Raw genomic sequence first — 25691 nt, 5'->3', positions numbered from 1 at the left:
ATTTTCCAATTTTTGCACCATTTTTTCACTACTAAAAGGTCTGCTTGTAATTTTCTGTGGTCTTCAGTGCTATTGATTTTAGTGTACAAGACGCAATCATCTGCGAACAGGTGGATTTGGCTAACAATATTGCACGGGAGGTCATTGATATATATTAAAAAGAGGAGAAGGCCCAGGACTGTGCCTTGTGGTACACCTGAAAAAACGTTGTGTGTGTGTGTGTGAGGACTTGTTGTTAACTAACACAAACTGTTTTCTGTTGGTAAGGAAGTCGCTAAACCATGCTAACACGTCAGGGTCAAGATTAAGCTGTACAAGTTTGACCATTAAGTGGTGATGCGACGCCTTTTCGAACGCCTTTTCAAAATCTAGGAATATGGCATCTGTTTGTGTATTGTTGTCGAGGTTGACGTGAAGATCGTGTATGAAGTGTTACGCTCAACAATTGTCAGCGGAAGATTGATGGGTGGGTGACTGATATGGGAGAACCCTCACAGACATACACATAACCACATCTACTGTTTTGTAGTGTTTTCATGTCCCCCTATTAGTCCCACATATGTTACGTGACCTCATCCCGACACCACTGTATCCTTTGAATCTGCAGTGGGGTTACAGAACAGAGGTTGCCGCGTGGGAGATACTCGACGGGATGAAAGTCCCTGCCTTCTCAACAACCTTAATGCTTTACTGGGCATAGCTTTGTGAAGATATGATTTATTGAATTGAAAAAGGTTGTCCGGAAGGGGAGAAGGGTTAAAGATCTTGGTACAGCCCATAAACGTTAGCATAGCTTACCTCCTAAAAATACCCTACTGGCATGCAACTGCGATCAGCTGGTGTGCTTGTAGCGAGCTTTAGTGAATGTACAGCGGCCGCCAAGAAAACATCAGTGCCCTTTTACTCTGTGATGGATGACTAGCGCAGCAGTTGAAAAAGTGCACGAAACAAAGCGCCTATATTTTTAACTTGTAAATTACCATAATTTCTAGCTAAATAGCCGAATGAAACTTGGAATGACTATAGTTTTACTCTAGGGGACAAACATGGGGCTGTCCGTCTGCCTTCCGCCTCTCAGGAATCTTACTGTCTTTTTAACACAGCAACCTAAATCACTCGGCCATGGTGTACACGGTCAGGTAGCATAGGGCCTAGAGATATGAGTTTTCATTATATTCTGATGAACGTAAAAAAAAATATGAAAAATTGATAAAAGACGATTCCGCACAGATCTATGAAAAACTCAACAAACAACTTACGAAGAAAGCCATCGAAAAGTGACTGTAGTTGCTGGCGACTACACGAATTAAACCAAAATACAGCAGCCGTAAAACTAGAATAGGCAAATAAAGTATACACAGAAACTTACTGGGGTTCGAACTAAATTTGAACCCGGTCCGGCAGAACTGCTGCCAAGTGTGGTAACTGAGGCTCTAAAGTGTTAGTGTGCCAGTATGGAACAAGGATTATCCTGATGCGTGTTGCATGGCATGTGAACGTGGCGGCACCGCAGACACAATGCAGCAGTGAATACGTCTTCGACAATCGTTGGCTTTCTCCTTCAAATCGCTCAAGAAACTTAATGTCCGATGAATTTTTTGTTATCACTGAAAAAAATATAATTGCTACATGCTGCATCACACAAAATTCTCAGCAGAGCTTCCGCTCTCAAAATCTGCACACGATTTCACGTCGAAGCACTGATTTTGGAAAGCGTTTCTATCACTGCAGATTGGTCGCATCACAACAAATTTCCCCGGTGCAGCTCCATTTTTTTGCAATGTTATCCTTGTTGAAACAAAAACGAAAAGAGAACTGTTCCTTTTCAAAGATTTTTGTGTTTATTTCAACCGCTCACATCTCTGAGCGGGACATGGGACGTACACGTTGAAATTTCGCCCAGAAGTACGGTGAGGGTGTGTGGCCTGCCCGTGTGTGCGCGCCCCGCCCACCCAAATGCACGCATAAAAACGGCAGGGGAAAGATAGACGCCGCGCACGGTGAGCAGTATACACAACTCGTGAAAGAGGTGGCGGCGGTGGATATGGGCATAAAGTGGGGCTGTTGGGGCTTGTAAACATGCTCCCTCCATAGATGATCATGCTTCACTGTGCCACACCCAATGTGAGAAAGCCAGCGTGCAAAAAACTCAGCTTACACCGATCTTATTAGGGTGGGCTCACCTGTAAACACAAATGTATTACCGGGAAGACATTTCTTCAGGGTTAATGTAAAGTATATCCTAATATAGGGACCGTAAAACATTTCTTTGATTTTTTTATTAATTTTTACATCCGCTCGACACAGTCCCCGAATTTCATTCCACACAGGCGCGATAGCTGTACTGAAATTATGGGCATGCAAGTGTCATTAAAGTAAAAATCCCCGCGGTCCGCCTTTGGTTTTTATTGCAAGCAGCCCGTACCTATAGGGTACGTATACCTATGGGGTACATATGCGTGTACCTATGGACCGCCTGTATTTTCTGCTTGAGATGCGAAGTACACAGGACAATGGGAGGTACATGCAGAAAAGTTCTTGACGAGCTGATACGTTGATGTATTCGAGACAACTCGGAAGACACTGACCCTGTGCCATTGCAAAAACAGGTGACGCGAGTAAGCAAAGCAAAAAGTAGATGGTGGTTGTTGCTTTTATTGAAGATGGTGATTACGATTATCAATCAATCAATCAATCAATCATTTATTTGCATGCCCAGGAACAGCCGGGGGGGCCTTTGTGCTGGCGCACGGAAACAAACACACGAAACATAATGTACACATCTCTCAAATACAAAATAAAATACAAAATACAAAGGAAAAAAAACGAAAGGATAGCTTATGTTGAAGTTACGGAATGAAAGTCATTTAAGTGCATGAACTCAAGGATAAAAGACAAATGCAGAATAAGAGAAGTTGGCAGTTACGCCAATACAAACTCACAGACATGTTTGCGAAACAGAGTAGGGCAATCATTAAATATATCAAGGTAATCCGAGTACCGATTGTACGTGCATTGCAGTCGGAACACAGGGCACAAGACACGCAGACAATTGGGGTTGCAAAAGGTATCATGTTTCCTGGTCCACTTTTGCGGCACATAAAGACGAAAATGTTGTAGCAGCTCACCACAAGACACTATACCGTGCATAATTTTAAAGAGGAAGAGAATATCAGCCTTGTTCCGCCTGGAAGTTAAGCATGATAGCGTCAATGAAGAGGGCGATCCAGGGTTATAATTACTACTATCGCCAAAGCGATGGTTGAAGATAGATATGAACTTATTTTGGACCCTTTCTACAAGCTTACGGTTTGTTTTGCTCGGGCTGTTCCAGACAACAGATGCATATTCAAGCTGAGGACGACATATAGTTGTGTAGAGCTTGAGAAAAGAAAGCGGCTCCTCTTAATTATGATAATGTAAAATGTTTATTTCGGAAATGTTCAAGGTAGAATCACCCGTTGCCAGATTATTTAACTGCCATTGAAAAGAATTGTTATGAGCGAAAAAGAAGGGTGATTTTTCTCGTATGTGAAATCGCTCACACGTATGAAGTAGCGATGCAGTGTTTCAATGCACAACATCGTGACTCCTTTGTGGGCGTTGCTCGTTGTGCCCATACGACACCATTATTAATAATACTGTTTGATCTGCACGCAACGTTATCCCGACTGGAGAGGTCTCATTGTCTGAACAAATAGGCCAAGCGCCTCCACAAAGCCTGACTCTCATTTCGGGCTGCCTCTTGTTACCTGCCTCTTGTGCTCGCTGCAGAACCGCAAGGCGCCGCATCTCCCAAGATCACCGACAGTCATACATTCGTTCACGCCATCGAAGGCCAGGATGCTGTAGAGCTTGCCTGCGCGGCTCAGGGATACCCGATACCAACGTACCGGTGAGTTGGGATCCTTGATATTTTTTAATATCCAGAAAGTGTTAAAAATAATTCTTGTTACTGCATCTTATGTTTGTCAAACTCTGTGTGTGTGGTTTCTCAAACTCTGTTTGGCTTGGCATGACATTTGGATTCTTAAGCGTTTTTTTTAGCACGAAAGTGTTTTATTCCCGGATACACGAAGATTTCAATGACGTCATATCCGTTACGGAAGTGGCGCCAGTACAACGAAGCAAGCGGCCTGTAAAGGGTGCAGAGGGTCTTCTTGCGGGGAAGCAACCTTCAGTACTAAAGAGTACATTATACTTAGGGTTGTTCGTTTTCGGGTTTTATATTTTAACACGAAAGTGTTTTATGCCGCGATACCCCAAGATTTCACTGACTTCCCATCAGTCACGGAAATGACGCCAGTACGCCTTTGCCGAAGTGACCCACAAGCAGGACGTTGCTCGCCAAGCACACCCACAAGGCAGCCACCGACCGCAAATTATGCTCAGCTGCAGATTTCGCTGCACATTTCCTTTCAAATTTTACTTAATGCTAGGACAGAGGAATCAACCACAGTTTTTTTTTTATTTCTTTTCTTCACTATGCAATGATATGTCAAGGCTTCTTTCATAAAGCAGACCACCGTTACGGCCGATTCTGATTAAAAGGAATGCGCTTTACTTCCTTTTGCCATAGCTTTGAAACAGCGTGTTTTATTTTCTACATATTTAATAAAACACTCTTCTTTCCGTTTTTGTGGCATTGTGTTTAAATTTACGGTCACTAAAACGTTTTAATCCAAGGCAACGATGAAAGCAAGGCGAGCGTGTGGCATAATTGTGACCTCTGACGACACAGATGGCCTTGATGTGAGCCTCATGGGCCATAGGCGCTAGCGCCACATTCCTCTCTAGTGGGTATTAGAAGAAACTCTATGCTATATACAAGTCATATCCGCCCAGAGCTCCTGAAAGCATGGAAGCGCAAATGGCCCGCCTTTTGTGTTCCGGGTTTCCTCGGTAACTGGTTAACGCGGGTACCCGTTCTTGAGCAGGAGATGACGCCAGCCACCCCAGGTCGCGGCGGTTAGCAGTACCGTACGTCACGAGTTGACGTACCGTTGACGAGTTGATGAGTTGACCACCGCTTGAAAAAGTAGACAAAAAATGCGGCGTCAATTTGCTGGCCACCGCACCTGGGAATCTGATGAGGATATGCCCAGCCGTCAATGACAAAACAAGCCAAACTAAGCAAGCCACAAGGTTTGTTTTGTCACTTGTAAAGAAGGCGCGGTTTAAAGCATTCCTTTGTCCTGCGGCAGGTGCTATGTAAGACAGACTGGGCGGTGCCTAAATGACCGTTTTTGGGAGGATCAAGAAGCGGTGTCGTCGCTTACTGCGGGGGGCCACTTAGCTGACCATTGTAAGCGGTATGGGTGCGACCGAGCAGTTGATGCCACTTGTGTTTACCAGGCGCGACCAAGTAAACAGAGAGATTTGTGAGCCCTTTTTATTCACAGGAAGTCAGAAGATTGTGTAAGCGTTCCTTCTATAGCTCTTGCAGATAAAGAGCTCAGCTTCTTCAACAGCGCATGCGCGAGACGCAGCGTGGTGGGTCTGGGGTTGAGCCCGACTATGACGGTATATTGTGCTTTTTTCTACTACGCGCCTCGTCTTGATAGTGTTATCTTGTGTTACGTGTCCCAAGTAAAAAGGGTCAGTTGAAGTACTATCGATTGTCCAGTCTGCGTCTTTCTTAGTACACGTCTTTTTCGATGGAAATACGAATTAAAGCTTTGCTTTAAACATTCCTAAGGTTTTTCTTTTTTTTGTGTGCTCTAAACAATGCTTATTTTCATGACCCCTGCCCCCGATGCCCACACTTTACAAAGTTATGTGTATACTGCGTGTTCATGCGCGCTGCATCGACAAACAAAATTTTAAAACTTAACTGTTACCGTGAACGGAAACGGGTTTCAAAAAACCTGAGCAACGAAATCGAGGCCGAGAAATACCAGGCGGGTTACCCAGATACCCTTAGCGTGAACAAATAGTTTAAGCTTCTGAGATGAGGTTGCAGCCCTTTGAAGGATATCCTGAGAAGGAGTGTTATTACCACAGCTACTCGCGGAACTGGCCGCTTCCGGGTACCGTATTAAGTAAATAAGAGATCTACGAGAAGGCTACTCGCTTTTTTTTTTTTTTTGCGATTGTGGTATGTAGAAATATCGGTGATGTTGGCTTGAAACACGCCAGGAATTGCTATCTGACGCCATAAGGAAAACTCAGTACCGAATAATGCAGGAACCAAGATGCATAAACACCGATTACCGCATATCGCGGCCACACTGAGGCGCCTCAGCTGGTTGTCTAAACTAGCCTGCACATTCCCCCTTCGTCCCCTCTATATACACAGCACACGCGCGCTCACGGATGGCGTGCCTCAAAGGGGCGTTCTTTATGGTCATACAACCTCTGCATTTCAATTATTTACATATATTTCCATTCTCTTGTATGAGAATACTCGGAAGAAACTTGTGCATAGCCGGTGGCTCGAACTAGCGACATTTTATGCCTTCATGCGATGAAGGCAGTAGAAGATAACGCGAAGATACGCATAAATGAGAAAGCGAGAGAACGGCAACAAGAACAGACGGAAACCATTCTGAACGTTGGAAGTATCATGTCCAGGAAGCGATGGCCTTGTAACTAGACCGTTTGAAAAGCTAATGACGTAAATCCGCTGCTGTATTCTGCTGCCCAGAAAGATGTGCAAAGGTCGAGGGTTTCAGTCGATAATGAGGTAGCAAACAGGTCGAAGGAACGGAAACTAAACAAAGCTGTTCCGAGTATTACAGGAGTCCATCGTGGTAAGGAGCATTGTAACCTATGCGATCAATAATTAACGTCCGGAAACCTTTACTGCTTTTTTCTGAATGTCAAGAGGGACAGGGAGAAAATGAGTGGTCCGAGTCGATACAGGTGACCAGAAATATAGAGGGCGTGTTCCGCATGCCACCTTTGATTCCGACTTATCGAAAACAAGCTCCGTAGTCAGTTGAACTTTTGTACGCCATTGTTTCAAGGCTTCGGAATAAATAAACAAAATTATAACGTGGACACGTTTATTGATCAATGCAAACCAGCTTGCTTCTTGCCCTTCATTTTTTTTTTTGTATAGCGCTTTCCGTAAAGCTTTGTAATCCCTTCAAGAATTACGCGTTCAGGCTGCAACGTTCATAGTTTTCTACGTTACTCGACGGGTACACAAGAGCAGTAGATAAAACACCTTGCACATTAAACTATTAAGTTCAGCATTTTTGTTATTTCATTGTATGGATACGTTGAGGCAGGAGGGCTACTGTGAGCTAATTTGAGCAATAATAGAACTTCCTTTTTATGAACAAGAACGAAAGTAAGATTCTGAGCATGTGTAAGGTTGTTCCGCAAAAAAATGGAGTGGCGTGGGGGGTGTCGCGGTGCCTTGAGGTTGTTTCCACCTTCTAAATAAAACGAGGGTGTATGACAACGTCACAACAAAGTCACACGTACAATGCGTCATCTACGCTTAAAGTCGCAGCTGGTCTATTTAACACATAAGGCTGGGTTCACACTGTTGCCGCAACTGACGTAATAACTTCAAGACGTCATTTCACGTCTCAGCCAACCGAACTGCGTGACACGCCATTGTTTTTTACGCCCATAGATCACGATATGGGCTTTTCGTTGGTAGTCTGAACATAGCCTAAGGTGTTAATGACAGCTCGATGTCGCCTTGTGAAGCCAATACTGTTTTTGCTGTTCTTGCCGTTTTCTTCAGAATACGAGTGACAGTCTCTGAGTTCGCTCGCTTCCGCCCCTTCCGAACACAACTGTGACAAGATGGACGATATTTAAATTTATCTGAACGTACAAAAGTCATGTTCCCGCCTTTTTTTACGTATTATCGATAGCGATGGCCTTATCGATATCGATGGATCGATATCGACTGAGTGGACCATAAAAAAGAGAAACAGATCATCTTTATTTCTTCAACGGCAGTTTTTATATGCTGGCCGCATTCGTAAGAAATGGCGCTATCGTGGCCTGGAATCGAATCTGTGACCTCGTTTGCTGCATCGGAAGGCCGCAGCAATTAACGTCAGACCACCAGGTGAAGTACTAAACCTATGTAACTTAACAATAACGCGAAGCTCATTTTAGGATACGCCGTAAGTGTCTTCACGTACTTTCCAGACGCTACCATAACACACCGAGGAAAAGTAACAAAATAAGGGCAGGCATTCGGCTCTCGGTATTTTGCAAGAAGCGGTAATGAAGCGGAAAAAGCTTATCGGTGGTGTGCTTAAGTATGATAAATTAGCAAATGAAGCATGAACAGAATAGGGGCGCTTAGCAGAGTTTTAACATGTACCTAGGCGCTACTCCGGCCTCGATAAATTGCGCTTTCGCCCTGACTGCGCACGCGATTAGGGAAATTAGAGCGCGCCTATAACAAAGAGTCTGTGAACGGTAAGCGGAGTTTTATGTTTGTAAGGCGAAAAACGAAAATTGCTAAGCACTCGCTGTTTTGAGGCACTTGCTTTGATATCTTCCGCAGGTTAATTGAAGTTGCACGAGATAATAGTCATAAGAGACACGTGCTTGACTTGAGCTTTTTAAACGTAAAGACAATACCTCAGAAACAAGTATGCGAGCAGCTTTACCGTTTATGCCGAAACAAGAGCCGTCCTTGGCTACTATCAAACAAAAACGTTTTTACTTTCAGGATTTAAATATTCGGGTCGGTAACGAATTGGAAAGGCCGGCCTTCACTTTCTCCGGAATAAGAGCTCCGCGCTCCCAGCGGCAGAAAAAATCTCCCTAAAAAGTGATAAGGAGTCCAATGGCGCCCGCGTTATTAAAGTGCGCTTAGCCCTGGCGATAGCCTCCGCGTACGGAGGTCTGCGGCTCAACAATGAGAAGCGCGGAGGAGCTCTACTCTTCGTTATTGTATCTCTCAAGCTCCGTGAAAGGCGGCTGGCGCTGTCGGCGTGTAGAAAGCGGGCACCAGTAAAAGGTGCTTCACGCCGGCAAAGGAATCCCTCGAGCCAGCTCACACACTCGCTTTATTCTCGGCGCGATCAACTCGGGCGCTCTCAACTCGAGAGTTCATTTCATTGCTAGTGATGTGCGCTGAAATTCGAGTGCTTCTCGAAGATAGAATAACAACTTTGCACGAAAAAAGCGAGAAAAAAATGGGGCGAGCGCCGGTACACAAAGACTATTCCGAGGTGTTCTCGCAGAACGTTCATGAGTTGGAGGGGGCGAAGGAAAAAGCGTCGCCGGGAGAGAAAAATAAATAGGGAGGAATGATACGGTGGAAAATTTAATCTCAGCGGCTGCTTCAACGGGGGGCTTAGGGAAGGTTAGGGAAGGAAACAGGAAACCAGGGACAATCACCAATGGAAATGGGAAAGTGATGAGATTTCTCAATGCTTCCGGAAATCAGTTGACTCGAAGAAATATCTCCTTGCGGAAACGCGCCGTCTTGACGCCAAGGTCTCAGCCTGTCTGGTGTCGTTTAAGAACAGTATGTCTCGCTCGAGATGGCGAAGGCTTATCTTCACGGGAACATTCTGTGTCGTATTAAAAAGAATTATTAACAATCAGGTAGTGGGGCTTATTTGTGGCGGGTGTTTTGTAGTACCGGTAAAGGGAAATGCAAATAAAAAAAACTAATAGAAAATGAGGGACGAGATTAGTTTGTACAAGAGCTGTATTTACACAGGCAAATTCCAGAGAGCGAATCAATGTTATGTGTACTGGTTTTACGCTTGCTTTAAAACGATTTTTGAAAATCCGGTTTCCAAGCCCCTCACTATGAGCAGTTATAATTGCGCACCAATTTTTCTCGGAGGCATAATAATCCGCAGACAACAGTAAGCTCAAAGTTATATAACTAGTAAGATAGAATCGTTTGAATTTTTTACAGATTTCTTTCTTTTGAAGTATATTTCTTGCAGCCTTCCTTTGATATTGCAAAAAATTACGTCAAGCATAACCAGACGCAGGAGCATGTCAAGCTTTATGGATACAGTAGCTTTCTTTACATGTGCGGCAGCAAGTGAAGGTGTGGAGTTTAATTTGAGCGCAATCAAATATGACCCGTATTTTCGTATCTTAATTTTCTTCGTTTTGAACACCAGTACAAGGTGGCGCGCCTGGATAAGGCAGGTATTTTATATCTGCGCGAATTATTCGTAGTACAAGCTGTTGGTGTCGTCTTTCATAGGGATATCGTTTTTCCTGATATTTTCCTAACTTATTCTTTTTTCTGTCTCTACGTTGTCGGACGAGCCAACCAGTGTGTGCGTTGTGGGGAGAATTCTTGATGATGACATTAGGTGTAGCTTACCAGGGCTCCACGAAAGACCTGATGAACCTATGAGTACTTGAATTTAAAAGGATAGGATGAAAAACTTTATATTCTTGAAGGGGAGGAAATAGAGAGGGAATATAATCAGTGGGCATATAGGGTTGGAGAACAACGCGCGTCCGCTCCCCAAAGCAGATTATAGATGCGTCTGGCAAATTTCTAGATATTCGGTCAGACTTCTTTTACATCACAGGAAAATGTTATACACTTTAGAAGGAACCTGATGTGACGAGATAGACACCTATGGCGTCCTCAGAGGGTCCGTACAGTGCAAAAAAAAAAAACAAAAAAACACAGATTTTGCATAGGGGTTCGATCGGCACTGCAGAACGGATGGAGATAGGAATAGGCTGCACGGGCGCTGTGCCTCCGTTTTTTTTTTAAATTATAGAGGAAAAGTTTAGCAGACGGGAAAAAAATCAAACTCCCCTTCATCCAACGACAACGATGGTTGAAGCGCTCAGATTTATCTTGACGGAGTAGTTCACTGTTGTTGGGGTAATGGACTTTGATTGTTCATGGTCTTGACTTTGCATGGTTGCATCATTCAATCCGTAGATCTCGTCCGCCCATCAGTGAGACCGAGAAAGCTTCGCTTTAAATCCAAATCTACCTCGACCGAGTCGGAATGACGCAGCCTATGGACGTCGGTTCATAACGCCATGGACCCAGGTTCGATTCAGATCACGGGAAGCGTTTCTGCTTGGGGAGCTTGATATGCCTCCGTTTATCATCATCATCATATTTTTGCAAACCCATTGCGTAAACTTGGCTTTCCTGCTGTGCATTTTGATGATGAAAGGGTCTCCATCAGTAAGGAATAGAAAGCTTCGCTTTGAATATGACTCAGGTCTAACTCTCTTAAACCTAGTTATCACGAGCAAAAGCAAGCACTATGCACGCAGGGTTTCGCAGTGTTTCAAGTCTAAGATTTTTGCGCCCTGCCGTCTAGCTATGTTTACTGGGTGATTGGATGCGTCCTTTGAATTGCGCTGCAGGTCGGTCTCAGGCAGGCCAGCAGGCGAGCCACAGCGCTTTCGTGTATGTGCTTCGTGTGCCTCTATTCTTTATTCCTGCAAACTCAGTCGGTGCAGTGTTTTCATGTATCAGATTTCAAACCCTTGCCTATTCAAGGTTTCACGCGCGCCAAAGGGCGCATGCAGACGACCCATTCACCGCTGGCCGATAAGGCACAAACAAAGTGGCCGTTTCACCCTCGCCTAGTCACGTGGTACCGCCGCAGAAAATCTCTCAGCAAGCGAAACGATAAGAAAGGCGTAGCTTACACGCCGGCGGCTGAAAGTCATCGCGACGCGATAAATGACATTGAAGCATGTCAGGTAGTAGAGCTTTCGTACTAAACAACAGAACAAGGGCAGAGTACTACAAAACAAATTGCTGGAGTTTGGTGGTGGCATGTTCAGAGACATTTGGTTAGTTACAGCCTGTTATGCGGATATTGCACTCCCTTGTTTCTAGTTCACTCAAATGTGTTTAACGCAAAAACTGAAAGTGTCTCAGCGTCATAGATCACTTCAGTGAGTCTGTAAATATTGCAGCAGGCCGACTGTATGTCGCAACTAAATCAAAATCTTTTTTAGCCTATGTGGCGATTGACACCACGGCTACAGGGTACGCCGTTGTGGAGGGCTACGGAATAGTTTAAAGTACCCGAGAATCTCTGATATGCTAACAAATCTCTACTCAGAGCTGTTTTTCTGAGTTGACTCTGCTACAAAAGAGGCGCCATGGCTAGGCATCCCACCGGTGACCTCGTGCAGGGTAATTAAATTATACCCGCGTTCATGCAGTGTCTAACCATTAGTATTATCACGACACAACCATTACTGGCGTTCTCGCTTTGGCCCATTAGCCGAAAATGTTACAGCTCATGTGTGAATCACATTACTCTCTGTCACGTTCTGCCCACTTGCTTCTCTATAAAAAAGGCTTTGGACAGCCCTTATATAGTCGTTTAAAGAGCTGACTGCGTGCTTTTCCTGGCAACTTTATCGTAAATAATTTATCACTGCCCAGGCCCAGAAGCAGCATCGGGCCATAATCCTCACTAGATAGCGGCTCCTGCGAGCTAACGACGGGGATTTAACATTTTCCAGACATCGCGCACATCTTCCTGTCCTCCTCCGCTTACCTCGTCTCCGCATCCGCGTATATACCCAACAAAATGCGGTCTAAACGCGTTTTTTTTTCTTCAGTTGTTATCTTGTTTCTTTGTCTCTTCCGGCTGTTTTTCCGGAAGTATGCCGGGGTAGTTTAGGGAAACCCGGGGCTAAGTGAGAGAGGGAGAGAGAGAGGGTGGAGATGGGGAGGCAAGTGGTTAGGGCGAAAGGAAGGCCGGTAGGCGCAGTGAGGCTGCGCGAAGCATACGCGGGATCTAACGACGCGAGGCGCTTTCCGGGAGAAAGTTCGATTAATTATTCTCTATTCCACGGTCGAGGCGGCTTTTCTAACGAGGCCGCCTGTCTGTCGCCTTTTTTCTTATCATTATTGTTCTTCCCCCGCGTTGGGAGCCGTAATGGAGGAACACAAAAGAGGAACAAAAAGGAGAAGGAGGATCGCCTCGAGAAGAGGTAAAACAACCGTCGGCCGAGAACGTTGAAAGCGAGGAAGGCGTAGCGGCGGTAGGAGTCAAGAGAAAGAACCGTGAGAGGAGCACGTGGCGGCACGGGTGGTGGGGGAGGAGGTTAGGAGTGCGCGGCCGCGGTGTTGGTCGCACTGCGTGATTTATGGAGAGGCATGCAGAAAGGGGGTAAGGCCGCCCTCGCGAGTGGACGTGTGAGGAATATCTATATTGGACGCGGGGCTCGCGCTGCGCGGCCGGCACCAGAAAGATATCGGGGCCACGCGAGAGAGCGCAGCGGTAAAGAAATAAAAGATGGGGAGGAAGGCTGGGGGTCGAACTGTTCGCGCGGCAAGCGTGAGAAGGCGCGCCAGGTTCCGCCAATTTCAATTTATCACCCGCCGACACCGACGCCACAGACGCGGCTGGGGTTGTTATGCCCTGGGCATCGGACGGGCAGTGGTGGTCTCCATCTCCCCCCTCCTACCCCTACTTTTTCCAATTTCCTTTCAATCGAGGTGCGTGATACGTTGGTCGAGCCGTCGAGGGGTCATTCTCGGGCCTCGAATCTCTCTGACCACTTCAAAGGGTGGCGAGAATGCTTTGTGATTTGAGGCTTGGTTACGGATTATTTTTTTGCCATCCGCGGGTTTGCGGGAACATATTCTCTCTTTTTTTTTTTTTGGGGGGGGGGGGGGGTTATAACTATTTTTTTTTTTCAGTGTAGAGCGGATGACCTTATGCGCTTAAATTCGAATCGGAAGCGTTCTCCCGTAAAAAGAGGAAGACAGGAAGTTTTGTGAGATGGGACGATGGCGTTGGAATATTTCCGCGCTTCGGACATACGTGCGTGACGGTATCTCTTAAATTTAGATGGAGGGCACTTCGCGTGGTCTGAATCTTTTTTGTGTGTTTTTCTTCACGTGTATTTTCGTCCACGATTTCTTTCCTGGCATTTGAAATCTGGCATAGAAGATGGTTTTGCAGTCATAAATGGGAAGTATCATGAACACCGAATATCAAACAATTTACTCTGAGTTCGCGAAGATTCTGTACGGGAATACTAAACATGTTTATTGATTCAATCTAATCATGAAACTCTCTTTTTTCAACAAGGCGCTATCGGTATTTTCTTTAATAATGGCATCTTTTGCCGATAACCTTTGTCTTCCCCAACCGTGGCTTGCTATACCTCGCTATAACTCACCGGTGTTGGTAGCAACTAAAACAAGAAAAACATACGTAAACCGGAGGAACACCCCCACAACTTGCAGGCCAAGTTTTCCGACAAAACAAGCAACCTCCGACTTGCGTCAGTGGTTCAGACGCAAACGGCTACGTACTTAAACCGGTGCTTGCAAGAAGTATTGACTACCTTAACTTATGATCTTGAAATATCAAGCATTAGTAATGCGTAATGTGAGTTATTTTATCTTTATTCCCTCTTCAGTCCTTTTTTCAACTTCAACGCGTCTCGGAGCCTAAAGCGCCAATCGTTTGTGCAGTTATGTTAGTACAGCAAACAGTTTATGATATGCCTTCCTTGACGCAGGCTAACCACGCCAGAAATCGCTTTAACTTCTTTTTCAATTTTTTATCATTTTTTTTCTTAATTTGCTGAACTTCTTATTCTAGTAGTTGTGTCTCTGCTCAGAAATGCCGGACGGTCATATTTAAGCGTTGCTTCATTTGAGCCGAGAAATCCAGCCAAAATTTCTGCGCCCAGTCCAGACGTAATTGTTTGCATTTGTCGATTGGCAACATTATGGCTATTTATACCTATGACGAGCCCTCACTGATAGCAACTCATCGCCCCTGTTCTTGGGGTTTTTATGTGACGACACAGAAGCATAATTATCACTGTGGCTTCATGTCAGTTGCTTCAATAAAGACGGAGAAAACCTGCTTTAGATTAACTTCCAATAAAAAAAAAGCAGCCAAAGAAAGGTATCGACCGTGGCTAGTTAAGCATGGAGTCCGGTCTGGCGGTGATGATTCCAACAGCTGTCTCAGTGCTTCCAGACATAAGGGAATAGAGGAAACGTCATGTAATACCGGGAAGTGGGGGGGTGGGTGGTCCTATATAAGTAACTTCAGTACCTCGGCGTGCCTTTGCATCAAATACGGAACACAGGGCCTCATTTCGTCAGCACTCACGCATGTTAAGCGCGCATTGCAGGAATGGAGTGGGTGAGACCTCTCTGTGTTCGCACGTGCAAGAGTGTGTAACATCTTCCTTCCTACAAAGCTCGTTTATGTGCTTCATGTGCGCGATCAACAGTTCAGGCCATACGTAGAGTTTTTGCAACGTTTGTGTGGGTTTCTCAATGGGAGCCTATGCGCAGGGACAACTTGTTTCTTCCTTTAAAGTCTGGGGGTGTTGGGCTCATGCATTTGTTTGTGCATCAACTACTGTCGCGTTTTTTCTTCTACAAATTGGTTGATCACCCACTTTTACTAACCGTACTTCAGCGGCGCATAAGTTTCCATTTGCCGTTCTTGCTTATATGTGCGGGTGAAGTTAATACGAAGCTTCCATGGGGATTTCTCAAGGAGGTCGTGGAATTTTTTAACTTTCTTACCGCGCAGTTTTCCTTGGATGATCTGTTAGCATGTCAAGGAAAACTATCACGAGCCCTCTAATTGAAAGTCTATTACCGGGCCTATTTATCGCCAGCCTTACTGAGGCCACCAGAAAAGCAACGTTTTAAAGCGTATAATGAGTATGTGTATTCCGCCACATGCAAAAACATTTTTCTTCAAGCTTCATTCTTTCGCACTCCAAGGTAAGACATGGCTGCGGGAAGAGAGAATGTCTGTTCCTTGGTAGGAAATTGTCGCCCATGTAATCAACCAGAGACAACTGATCATTGTTTTGTGTTGTGCCGGGACGCTGTGTTCTTCTGGGACGTTTTGCAGTGGACACTAAAAAAGGGCATTGACATCACCCCGTACACCACTCGCTTCTTGCCATTTGAAGATATTATTCGGGTGCCATGTGACACTTTTGTTCTCCTAGGATTGTTTAGCTTGTGGAAGTGCCGCTTGACTGATCGGCATGCGGAACCCCCTAGGCCGACCAAGTGTATTTTTCGGGAACAGGCAGCGTTGGTGCGGAGCGTTTATGCTGCGCAAGGGGATCCACCGGAGTGGCTGCCTCTTTTGGATGCGTGTGTTTGCTTGCCTGAGTTTTGAAATAGTGCCGATTTTTGTTAGCCTGATGTCCTTACCCTTTGCTGTCTGTTAGTGTTCATATTGTGTGTTAATTGTCTTGTCTGAGTTTTCTAAAGTTTTTCTAAAATTTCCATGCATTAAAGAAAAATAATGGTCGTAGCCGAGTGGGTGTGACGACTAACACATACTCTGTTGATCATACCAGACACATGTTTAAATCTTGCCCGTGATTTCTTTTTTATACTGTTATACTGAGGTTTGTGAAGCTCCGGAATCAGCGATTTGCCAAACAGCTTCGCTATTAAAAATTTGCCGCTGATGACACCTTCAATTGAAGCTTATCCTGTGAATGCGTTCGCATTCATTGTGTTTCGCGCAGCTGGTATCGCGAACTGGGCGGCCGGCTAGTGGACTTGAGCCGGGATGCAAGGACGACACAAGCAGAGGGGTCTCTGCTGCTGTCTTCACCTCTGGTCAGGGACAGCGGAAAATACTTCTGTGTCGTCAACAACAGCGTGGGCGAAGAACAAGTGCGCACAACACTCTCGGTCACGGGTAAGGCAACCTTTCTCCGGGGCCATGGAGGTTTGGAAACCGGCGAAAAAAACATTGGTCGTCATCCCAACCTGCGAAACTGGATGTCCAGCAAAGCTGTAGTAAACCACGAAAAGTGGGGAATGGGAAGGGTATGAAATGTTTCTCGTCGTCTCGCCGGGCTTGTCGCTTGCGCTCGGTTAGAGTCGCTAGATAAGGGTGCAGAATATCACCACTCTTTTCTCCTATCGTTCTCTGCCGCCGCCACGATCATTGGTCAGTTCGCATTACTCGACGTTTGTTTACACTGGGACGATTTATGGGCGCCGTCATTTTGTTGTTTATACGTTTCAGTCAGTGAACTCTGGTAGGATTAGCTTGTCCTCCCTGCTCTGCGGCTGCGCGCGATTGCCATCGTTCATAATGCAAAGATAACGCGTGTAACAAAACTTCAGCAGCAAAAGTGTATCCAAAGATGAGGCAAATGCTGGGTCATACCCAGCCTGATCCATGCGCTCGGCGTCTTGGGAAAGAGCTGCCCTATTTAGGAACACTAGTCCTGCCTATTCTTCAAAGATAATCCTCAAACATAATCTTTATCAGGAACACATGGTGGTAGGGGGTTTCATTGCTCATAGGCGCCTTATCATCCATAATGCCGTTTCGATGCTTGTTTTGTTGTTTCCTTACACAAATTCTAAGCTCTCTCATGTACGTCTGAATAGTCTGACCCATACGCTCGGCGTCTTAGGCCTTGGCGTTTTGCGAACGGAGATTAAACCGTAGGTGGGTTGAGCTTTGCTGTAAAAATATATTAGGAACACGATGCCGTTTCTTTATTTTTTTTTGCAAATGGGTTACTTTTAAATAGCACTTTTCAGCAGTTGATGGCGTTCACGAATGTGCTTGTTATGTAGGAATTTTGATGGGAGCGTAAAATTGTGAAGGTTCTCTGTCGGCAGTAGTGTTGTTACGGCGGTTTTGCAAAATGTAACCCAAGAAAAAGCAGGGAAACTAACCACGCGATTTTCTTTCCGTCACCTTTGTACCGCCTCCTTCACGTTCCTATAATTTTGCTGTGCGAGTGCTTTCTAATGGTAAGTCGACTTCACCATTTTCCCGTAGGCATAGCACCAACATTAGAGATCTTCTGAGTGCGAAGGCACAGGCTTCTCACTAGCGTGCATTTCGCCTTTCTCTGTATCAAACTCTGCTTGCTGCCAGGGCCGGCATCGTTCTTGGGTCCTCTCGGCTTTCAAGACGATGCCTTATCGACTATGCCACGCCCGCAGGAAGTTTTCCAGAAGGAAAGTGTTCAAGACGTTGCGTGCGCTGCGCACGTTTCGATAAACGCAACGTATTTTACTTAGATGTTTTATAGGTATGGGTGCTAAAGCTGTATCGTCGTCGGAAATGTATAAATAATAGATCCTTCGCGCCAAGCGCTGCGGGCAGTAGCGAGCTCCCCAATAGAGGCACCAAATCGCAAATACGCTTTTAGGAGGCTAATAAGCTGAATCATTTTTCTTAGCCATGAAACTAAACCACTCAATAAACCCGTGCGCAAAGACTAGGAGGGTCAGCCGAAATAGTTATGCACCCTTACTCTCAATCCTGTGCACGTACTCTGAAGGCCAGCACAGAGTTTTATGTCCACAGAGTAGGAAATTCCCACACAGGTGTATCGGACGACGTTTATGAGCGAAAATTTTTGCTACTTTGGAGAAATAATCTGTCGGTCGGTGCAGCCAAAAATTCGGCGCTTCTTTGTGTTTTTTGTTGTTATGCCCTCTAAAACAGCCCCACTCAAGGCCGAGCTCCTTCCAGCGGTTCAGACAACCGACGTCGGGGAGCCGGCTCTGTTCAACTGCTCCGTCTCGGGCCACCCCGTGCGATCAATTTCTTGGTACAAGGACCAGCGGCCACTGGAAGCCAGCGGCCGGGTGTCATTCCTCGCCACGGGAATTATGCGAATCGGTGCTGTGCTCAGGGAAGACGCCGGAATGTACCAGTGCTACGTGAACAACGAGGCGGACTCCGCGCAGGGAACGGCCGAGCTCCGCCTCGGAGGTAAGACCGTGTGTGTAAAACAAGTGCTTTCTTGGAAGCAGCCAAAGTTTGAGGCAGTAGAACTGAAAATTACTACAATATAATTCCTCTGTTTTGTTGTAAAATACAAGAAAACCTGTTTTAATGGCCCATATTTTATATTAAATACATTCCGAGCTAAATCGCTCTTTTAGTTAACTAGGAACACCCTATAATGTCTTATTGTATGACAGAAATGGTGAAATATCTCGTATTTTATGACAGTTACACCCTCTTGTAAGTTCCGGGGCAGAAATGTTATCTTTGTGCACTTCGAAAGTGCGCGTTTTAGGCAACTGTAACGCAGCAAGACCGACGAGGCCCCATCACTTCTGGCGGATTTTCTTTGTCATTTCAGCCTAAAATAGCATCCGACACCGACAATGAGAACTTTTATAAACGAACAAAATTTACAATCGCGTCACCGGTGTATACGCGACAGGCTTTGCTTTCTAAATTCTTCATGAATTCAGTCATTTATGTCATGAGGAGTCAGCAGTCAACGATTACGTACTCCCATTTTTCGTGCTCTGCTACTCGATGTGTCCAGAACGCTCCCTTCAGCTCCTGTAAAGGGTGCACCACCTTTAGAATTATCGTACTGCGGCAAAGCCAGAACGTAACTCTCGGCGGTAAGTATGCATCGACCGTGTAATTGCTCGAAGACGCTCAAAATGCATAATTGGTGAAGGTAACACATTTAATCATTATGAAAATAAATTTAGATAATCGTTTGTCAGAAAATATAAAACGAGAATGAGAATGTACAAATAATAACTAAATTTAAAAAAAATGACGAATACTATATTCCTTAATGCGAAATTTGTGCGCAGCGCGAACTGCACTCTTCTCGCTCGGAGCATAGCTGGTGCGTATCAGGAAGTGATCTCGTGATGAGCGAACGCACGGCTGCGCGTTCTACTCAGCCGCTCACTTTCGGCGTGTCGCTTCCGCAGGCCATGTTGTTGTAAATCGTGTTTGAACTTCCCGCGCAAACGTCACGTGGGTCGGATGGGACACTTAACGATGGGATGCGAAGCACATCCACCGGTTGCCTCACTCGTTATTCGGCACTCACTCCTGAGAGCTGCAGTGTGCTGAGGCAACACTCAATCGTGGGGTCTCTCGACGGCAGCGATGGTAAGCCTCTGCGTCGGTGGCACGAACTGCGCCCATGGAAAGGAACCGCGAACTGCGTCTCATGAAGGGACAGCAAACTGCGTCTCAGGTCTCAGGAAGTGAACGCACATCATTATCGAGCGCGCGACGGCTCGGGCTGTTAAGGCGTCATTTCGCAGCGCGTCGCCACAGCCCAGCATGTCTCCACCCACCGTCGCCACCGCATAGCGTCTCGTGCGAGCTCAGCATACTCCCTCCTTCTCACACTTTTTCCACACTTTCTTCCGCCGTTTTTTTTCTGTCTTCGCTCGCTCGGCTAGGAGGCCGATGCAAGATGTCATACCACAGTAGCGGCTGCCAAGGTGCTGCGCACTATAAAGTCAGACGTTTAAATCTTATACACCATCCTCACACGATTAAGTCAAGAATTTCTGGACCTAAATAAATAAAGAAAACAAACAAAAACACAAGAATATACTAAACGTATTAACAGCCTAACGTGTGCACTTATTCAAAAATGCGAAACTGGCGGCGTTAACTCTTCTAGTGCTTACATTAGCGAAAATTAGTATTGTTTGCCGGGGAAAATACCAAAAGAACAAATATGAACAAGGAAAACTAAAATTAACTCTAGCCATATCTTGCCATAAAAACACACAATCAAAGATTGCTTGCGTGTTAGTAGACAATTCCTGAAATTACAATTTTGCTAACGTGTTGTAGTAGCTCTTTTGCCCATCATCATCTCCCGGTGTGGATTATAGGGATCGGCCAGCTAACATTTGTCCTTCTGTGTGCATGTTAATCCGTAGGGTCGGTGTGTTACGTGCAGTCATGGACAAATGAAACGCGAACACGAAAATATGAACCAAAAAACAGAAATGGCGCGATTTCGTTCTGCGCGAGTGAAATTATCGCGTCGCTTTATAACAAGATTGAAAATGTCTTTTCAAATATACCACTAGCGAGCCATTATTTTATGTCTGCTATCCATATTCTTTGATTTTGCGTGTTGCGATTTCTGTTATCGTGTTCTCGGTTCATTTCTCCATGACTCTACCTGCCGCGGTGGCTCAGTGGCTAAGGCGTTGTGCTGCTGAGCACGAGGACGCGGATTCGATTCCCGGCAGTGGCGGCCACTTTTCTGATGGAGGCGAAAAGCAAAAACGCCCTTGTGTACGAGATTTCGTCGCACGTCAGAGATCCCCAGGTTGTCAAAATTAATCCGGAGCCCTCCACTACGGCGCGCCTCATCCTCTGCGTTGTGTCGGCGCGTTGAACCCTACAATAAATCATTTCTCCATGACTCTACAGTCGGACAAATGTTTAAGTAGCGTGTGCGAGCTGCGACTTTTCACGGCTGAGCGCCGTATGACGAAAGCCAAGTTGCAAACAGGTGAAGAATAAGCGCATGCTCAGAAACCACGATCAGCTGGGCCCATCGTCTGCTAGGCTGCGCCTTTCTTAAGAGCGTCCTGAGACAGAAAAATCTCCGACCGCGCACGCAAGTTAACGATTTTGCCGACTGTACATGTCCGCCTATTTGTCTGTCTGCAGGTGCGTTGCTGATCGTGAGTGTGTGCATGTTTATGCGTACTCTTGCACGAGGGGCAGGGGGGGGGGGGGGGGAGAGAAGGAGGAAACTTTAGCGCCGCTCATCGTCAAAATTTTCTGTTCTGCGCTATTTTGAACTCTTACAAGGCGTGGCGCATCACCATATTAATTTTTCAATGTTTCGAAAAATAAACTACACTTTCTGAACAGTGGGAATTTGGTGTGATGGTAGGGATTCGTTAAGTTGGGACAGCATAAAATACAATGAAAAATATAAGGAGGCACACGGCATGTTTCTTGCCTGAGTCCTGGGTCTTCGCCCTGTGCCTGCGACTGAAATCTTTGCGTTCTGTACGTTCCAGCGCCCATACTTTGTATTTCTTTTTCCTTCATTCATAGCCTGTTCTGATTTAATTATTAAAGCTATTTTGTAAGATACGCATTGTTTTTAACGCAGTATGTGTTTATATGCTCGTCTCCTGTGTAAAGCTTTCGCATTAAACGGCGGCAAAAAAAAAACGGAGATACGTTGGACATTATCATGGACAAGAAAGGAATGGCTCTTGTGAAGCCATTTTTACTGCGTTAATAGCCGGTCGCCTAGAAGCCAGACTTAAACATGCTTCTATAGTCCATGGAAATACCCACGTTCTTAGGCATTTTAATGTTTGGCTTACGGCGTCTTTAGTTCAAGCTCCTGTCTCCGCTCTTTCCAGACGTGGCGCCGTTCCTGACGTCTGTCTTTGACGAGCAGACAGTACAGCCCGGATCGTCCGTGTCCTTGCGCTGCTCGGCGGCTGGAAACCCACTACCACAGGTCACTTGGACGCTCGACGGTTCTCCGGTTCCTGACTTTCACCGCTTCAGGGTTGGTGACTTCGTGACCGCCGACTCCGTAGTCGTGAGTTTCGTGAACGTGACCGAGCTCCGAGTCGAGGATGGTGGCCGTTACACTTGTGCCGCCGCAAACGCCGTGGGCGAGGCGAGCCACGGTGCACGAGTGAACGTGCACGGGCCGCCCGTCATCCGGCCCATGGGCAACGTCTCAGTGGTTGCTGGAACGACGCTAAAGGTTGTCTGCCCCGTGGCCGGCTACCCCATACACAGCGTCGCCTGGTTCAAAGGTCAGTGAACGACAGGACACGCTAGAGAGGGAGGGAGGGAGGAACAGGTTAAGTTGCGCGCTCCATCTTGTTTTTCTATCGTGTTGTCGTTATTCCTTCAGTAAAATTGCTTAGCGGCAGTTTTACTGACTGAAGCAACAAATGTCGTTACATCATTCAGGCACATTACGGGTGTGTTCATTACTTCTTACAGAAGGCCCCGAGAAATACCAACCTACTGAGCACCTGTCTGAGTCCGGCAGAAACCGCATAGAGTCTATTACGTACCTTGCACTTCTGAACTGGGAAAACCTCTGGTATGAGCTGTTTAAAGAGAGAGAGAGAGAGAAGGTTTTTCCCCATTACTTCCAGGGGCAGTGCTTTCGTTTTTGAGGCTAGAGCAGGTTGCTTGCGAACTAAGAGCTTTGTGGGGAAGTGTACACGAAATGATGGTATATGCGTTGTGTGCGGAAAAGAAAAAGAAAATATGCGGCACATACTGTTGGAATGCGAATGCATCAATCCAAATCTACGTGAGGGAAAAATTCAGTTTCCAGAAGCCTTAGGATCTAAGGGTAGCACAGGGGGAGTTAACTTCACGGCTGTCGAGGCGCCAAAAAGACGATTCAAATGCTGGTGGACGAGAAGCAGAGAGGGGAATATTGCCTAGGACGGCTACCACCTGTAACAGAAAAAAATAGGTATTTTGTGCCTAAAAAGATGTTTGTACCTGCCCTAAGCGCAGCGCTAGTATTAAACGAACAGCATAAAACACGGGTATATTAAAAGTTTTCTTTTGGTAAGATGGCACCCCATCACCCCACTACAAAGGAGATACCACTAGCAATCATAATCGTCATCATCACTAGCACCTCGGGTATTGCTGGGCTCTTCATGCCAACGCTTCACAGGTCCCTTCCGGAGCGTGGGCTTCATTAGAAGTCAATAGACGTCTTCCGCCACATAAAAATCATTTGCATTCCTAACCAAGCCTGACACCACGTTTACTTTCGGACTGTCTGCTCGTAACACTTGCAACGAGCATGCTTTCATTTCATCCTTCTCGTCCCCTCTCATAAATATTCCCCTAATTCAATAGAGGTACGGTTATACCAAATGAACTAAGCATAACGCGATCCGAGGCGCACACACGTGGTTGGGGAACGGCAGGTGCTAATTGCTGGTATAGGCCTCGCTGGTGGCAGCCCTCTCATTGACCCTGAGGAGCGTCGGAGCCGAAAGCGCGCGCCGCGCCCTTTGCGTTTTCCTCATCCTTTTTTTTTTTTTTCTCTCTTCGCAGGCGACGCCCAGCTGCCCACCAACCACAGGCAGCAGATAGCGCAGAGCTCGCTCAACGTGCACAACGTGCAGCGGGCCTCAGATGAGGGCGAATACTCCTGCCTGGCCCGGGGGGGAAACCTCACCGCTCGCGGCAACACCTTCGTCAGGGTCCGAGGTAATTACTGCGGGCGGGGAAAAAAGGGCGGTTGGTTTGGAGAGAGAAAGAAGCGACGCCATTGCTAAGCCCGCCGGCGTGCTTGGCCCATTCCTGACACGAGCCAACGGGGGAAATGGACTGCGCCGTCCTAATTTCTTGTCTTGTGTGTTCCTTTATGCTCCTTCGTCGGTTATCGTGAAGCGCCTAGGTAAAGATAGGGAAACAAATGACTCGGGGCACGGGAGATAAATTCCGATGCGCCGGGGTCCAACGCGGGTCCGTAAATTATTCATGCCACGCTTTTTCAGACGATGGGCTTGTTTTCTTTGTTCTTTTGTCTTCTATTTGCGAGTGCGTGTGTGTTGTATGGGTACACAGTTAGGCTTCAGAACCGTTCTTGTGGTCCTAAAAAGGGAAGATGTGACGCGTGATGTCCGATTTTCGCGTAGAAAGATTCTGAGTTTTATCGAGATGTTTGCAGGACAATAGGAAAATTTCCTGCATAACATCGTTGGAGCTGAAATGCTCAATTCTCGCTTTCGGTGTGTTCTTTACTAAACTGAGGCTAATTTACAGAGTATTCGCCAGATTAACCGCCATTGTGTCGCTGCATTACAATTACACATTAGCTTGAATATGCGACAATCGCAAATCATATGCATTATTTATACTGACTGATGTTTCCGGATCCGCCGCGGTGCCTCAGTAGTGTTGGGAATGACCTTCCCAGTGCTGGCACCAAGGTTGTGACTCGCATCCCATCTTGTCACCGATGTTGGGAATCAGCCATCCCGACGCTGTCTCCGCTGTTGGGACTGGGCCCGCTCACCGCAGTCACAAAGGTTTCGACTGGCCATCCGAGCGCAGCCAGCGGTGTAGCGGCGTTGCCCTGCTCCGTCCGCTATCAACGCGGCGCAGAGCAGAGCGATGAAGTTCTCGAGCCGAGGAAAAGTTGAACTAACATTTATATACAGTATGTACAAGGGTAAGCAAACGTTACATGGCTCGCGCAAAGGCGACAGCACCTCTCCACTCGGTGCCTCCGAAGAGTGCCGGCGAAGAATACCGCTGGAGAATGCCGATGATAAGGGATCCGGGCGGGTTTTTATACCCCCGGAAGTTCGTCGGAGCCCCGAAAAGTTTGAATCACTCCAATCAGGACTCTCGCTGGCTGAAGTTTGAAATCCGACTAATCGTAGCGGAGCGGCTGAGTCAGCCGAGCCGCAACGATGGGGAAAGGGAGGGCAACGTCCACGCCGTCTTCGCGAGCTCGCCTCCAGGCGAGTCGCAACATGTCGGTTGTCGGTCATTCACCCGATGCATGATTCGGCAGAGCTGCCGCGACGCAAGGATGAGGCGACCCTGCTGTGCTGCATGTTTCACCTAGTCTCAGCCTGTCCGCCGCGAGGGGTTTGGTCTGGTTTGGACGAGGCGTGAATCGTCGGCGCATCGCCCCGTGCAACGCATTTGGGCCGGCCGCTCTGGCACATATAGCTAAGGCGTCGTGTTGCTGAGCCCTAGGACGCGGTTTTAATCATGGCAGTGGTAGCTGCTTCTCTGATAAAGGGGTAAAGCAAAAACACCCATGTGTCGAGAAATTTGGCTCTCGTAAAAGATCCCCAGGTGTTCAAAATTAATTCTGAGCCGCCTACTACGGCGCGCCTGAGAACCCAGGTGTAGCTTCTTGAACTTTTCCAACCCCGAGGATTTGAATTAATTAAGGTTTTCGTAAAAATGGCCCAGTATGTTTTGCGGCAAACTTTACTGATGTTTTCCGTTCATTCGTTTGATGAAAGCACA

The 25691-nt window shown here is 46.5% G+C and overlaps 1 protein-coding gene across 1 annotated transcript in view; it reads left to right on the top strand.

Moving 5' to 3' along the window:
- The window catches only part of LOC144174538 (cell adhesion molecule Dscam1-like), a 345506-nt gene that overhangs the window by 231518 nt on the left and 88297 nt on the right, over positions 1–25691 (top strand). Inside the window, exons 6-10 of the mRNA XM_077703291.1 lie at positions 3775–3895; positions 16435–16610; positions 18390–18659; positions 22067–22474; positions 23754–23909. Coding sequence (XP_077559417.1) covers positions 3775–3895; positions 16435–16610; positions 18390–18659; positions 22067–22474; positions 23754–23909 — 1131 coding nt within the window. The remainder of the gene's footprint in view (positions 1–3774; positions 3896–16434; positions 16611–18389; positions 18660–22066; positions 22475–23753; positions 23910–25691) is intronic.

This window comes from Haemaphysalis longicornis, unplaced genomic scaffold (assembly GCF_048455015.1).
Source record: "Haemaphysalis longicornis isolate Haplotype H1 unplaced genomic scaffold, Haemaphysalis longicornis Haplotype H1 scaffold_3, whole genome shotgun sequence".
NCBI classification, from domain to species: Eukaryota; Metazoa; Arthropoda; class Arachnida; order Ixodida; family Ixodidae; genus Haemaphysalis; species Haemaphysalis longicornis.
This window is presented reverse-complemented; position numbering and strand designations above follow the sequence as displayed.